At 34.5% G+C, this 1,933-nt stretch overlaps 1 protein-coding gene across 1 annotated transcript; it reads right to left on the bottom strand.

Annotated features, from left to right (window-relative positions):
- Window positions 1–283: 283 nt before the first annotated feature.
- On the bottom strand, window positions 284–1,510 carry LOC125834783 (ethylene-responsive transcription factor LEP-like). The gene is made up of 2 exons (XM_049513935.1): window positions 927–1,510; window positions 284–599 (listed from the first exon to the last, which is right to left on the bottom strand). Exons 1-2 carry the CDS (start codon window positions 1,508–1,510, stop codon window positions 284–286), a joined length of 900 nt encoding a protein of 299 aa, XP_049369892.1.
- Window positions 1,511–1,933: the final 423 nt, after the last annotated feature.

Below are 1,933 nucleotides of genomic sequence, written 5' to 3'. Positions count from 1 at the left end.
ATCCATTCACTTCAATAAGGATGATGAAATTGCAGCTCTAATTATTAAGACCAAATATTTAAGAAAATAATAAAAAAGCACAAGGAGAAATTAACAAGAGTTTAGGTTCAACTAATTTGGATTCACGTTGCACGATCGTGCTAAATTACCAGAGACTGTTATGCATTTTTTTTCAATGAATCAGAGCGACGAAGAGTTGAATCTCTAAAGATGATGAAAACAAGGTCACTCTGCCACTTATAATATCTCTCACATATTTAAGCCGTCCGCAAATTGTTTGATTTTATGAGAACAAATAACCCAAACTATTATTGTTGGATTCATCTTGCAGTGGCTGTAAACAATCATCAAAACCAAAATAATTAAAACTCCCAGCTGTTGTTGTTGTACTACTTGTTGTAGTGATTGTACTTGCTCCATATTGATATTCATTATTTGTACCAATTATCATTTCATTCAAAAGGCCATTGTTACTGTTATATCCCATTTCTGAAATTGGAAATTCACTACTTTGATCACTCAAGTAGTAGCAGTTACCACTGCTTGTTATATCCTCTGGCAATGGTGGCAATTCTGTTGATGTTGTATTCATATCACACCTGTGGTTAAAAGATGGTCAGTTGAACACCCTTCGTCGAAAAATTATATTATGCATATGGATCAAAATTATATTTATCACATTTTTGCGAGTTCTGCTACTTGAACTATCATGTGTTCACTCTTCCTATCTGAACTATCACTATCGCTCAGATAGGAAAAGGGAACAATTGATAGTTCACGTATGTTTTGATAAATAATTGGCGAACATCTCATAGATAAAAGAGTCAGATGGTGTTTTTAGATGGAATAATTATAATTAAACAATTAAAATTATGTTCTCTATAACAGTTTAATCTTTTGAATGAAATTATGACACGATTTAATACCTGTAACCATCTTCCATAGGCACGTTGTAGTTGGGGTTATAGTATTGTGTTGCAAACTCTCCACCATCACAACTATCGCCACCAACATTATTCATGTTGCTGAGGGAAAAGTGACTGAAGTGGACCTCGTAATCGATGTTAGGAGCAGGAGCATTCTCGGTCTGACCAAAGACCAATAACTGTTGTTGTTGGTGGTGATGGTGGTGATGATGTTGATATTCCTCGTCAGGGGAGACTATACAAGTAACCGAATAGCCATGTGGCATGTCAGAGTAGACAAAGTTAGTCCGAGTTGGTTTGTTAGATTTGTTGTTAACACGCATGGAACGTGCAGCTCTATCATAAGCCAACGCAGCTTCTTCAGCAGTGTCAAATGTCCCGAGCCAATGCCTTTCTTTCGTGTTTGGATCTCTTATCTCCGCAGCATATCGACCCCATGGCCTTCGCCTTACTCCCAAATATCGAAAATTGCTCTGTTGTTCGTCTGCTTTTTGTTTGACACTTTGATTACTAGTACCATTGTTCTTTCTTGGTTTCGTGCTCTTACTAGTTGATGAAGAAGTTGATGATTTGATCAAATCCATTTTGGAAATTTTTCGTAAGAACTTTAAATTCTGAATTCTCCTATGTCAGTCTGTTGACTATTTGAGAAAATAGAGATAGAGTAGAATGTTATTTTTTCTTGACTGAATAGTGGATGTTACATACAAATATATATATAGAGTGAGTCTTAAAATATAATAATGTTAGTAATTATTTAAAACTATCTAAGTTTAATAGTAGAAATTTTGTCAATCATGAATCATGATTACTTCAAATGATGTTGCAAGTCTTAGGACTATCTGATGTTAATCATGTTGTGGGCTCAAATCTAGTTATTTTATGGTTTAGTTTAAGTTTCAAGTTATATTCACTAAAAATAGCAGTGATAGTTGATAATGATGGGAGATGACAGTAGTAGAACATGTGAAATTGATTGACTGACTGACTTCTTTGTCAATTATTAA

The sequence above is a fragment of the Solanum verrucosum genome, unplaced genomic scaffold, assembly GCF_900185275.1.
Source record: "Solanum verrucosum unplaced genomic scaffold, falcon-dt-bn FXZP01000073.1, whole genome shotgun sequence".
Taxonomy (NCBI): Eukaryota; Viridiplantae; Streptophyta; class Magnoliopsida; order Solanales; family Solanaceae; genus Solanum; species Solanum verrucosum.
The sequence above is the reverse complement of the archived record's forward strand: the minus strand, read 5'-3'. Positions and strand labels throughout refer to the sequence as shown.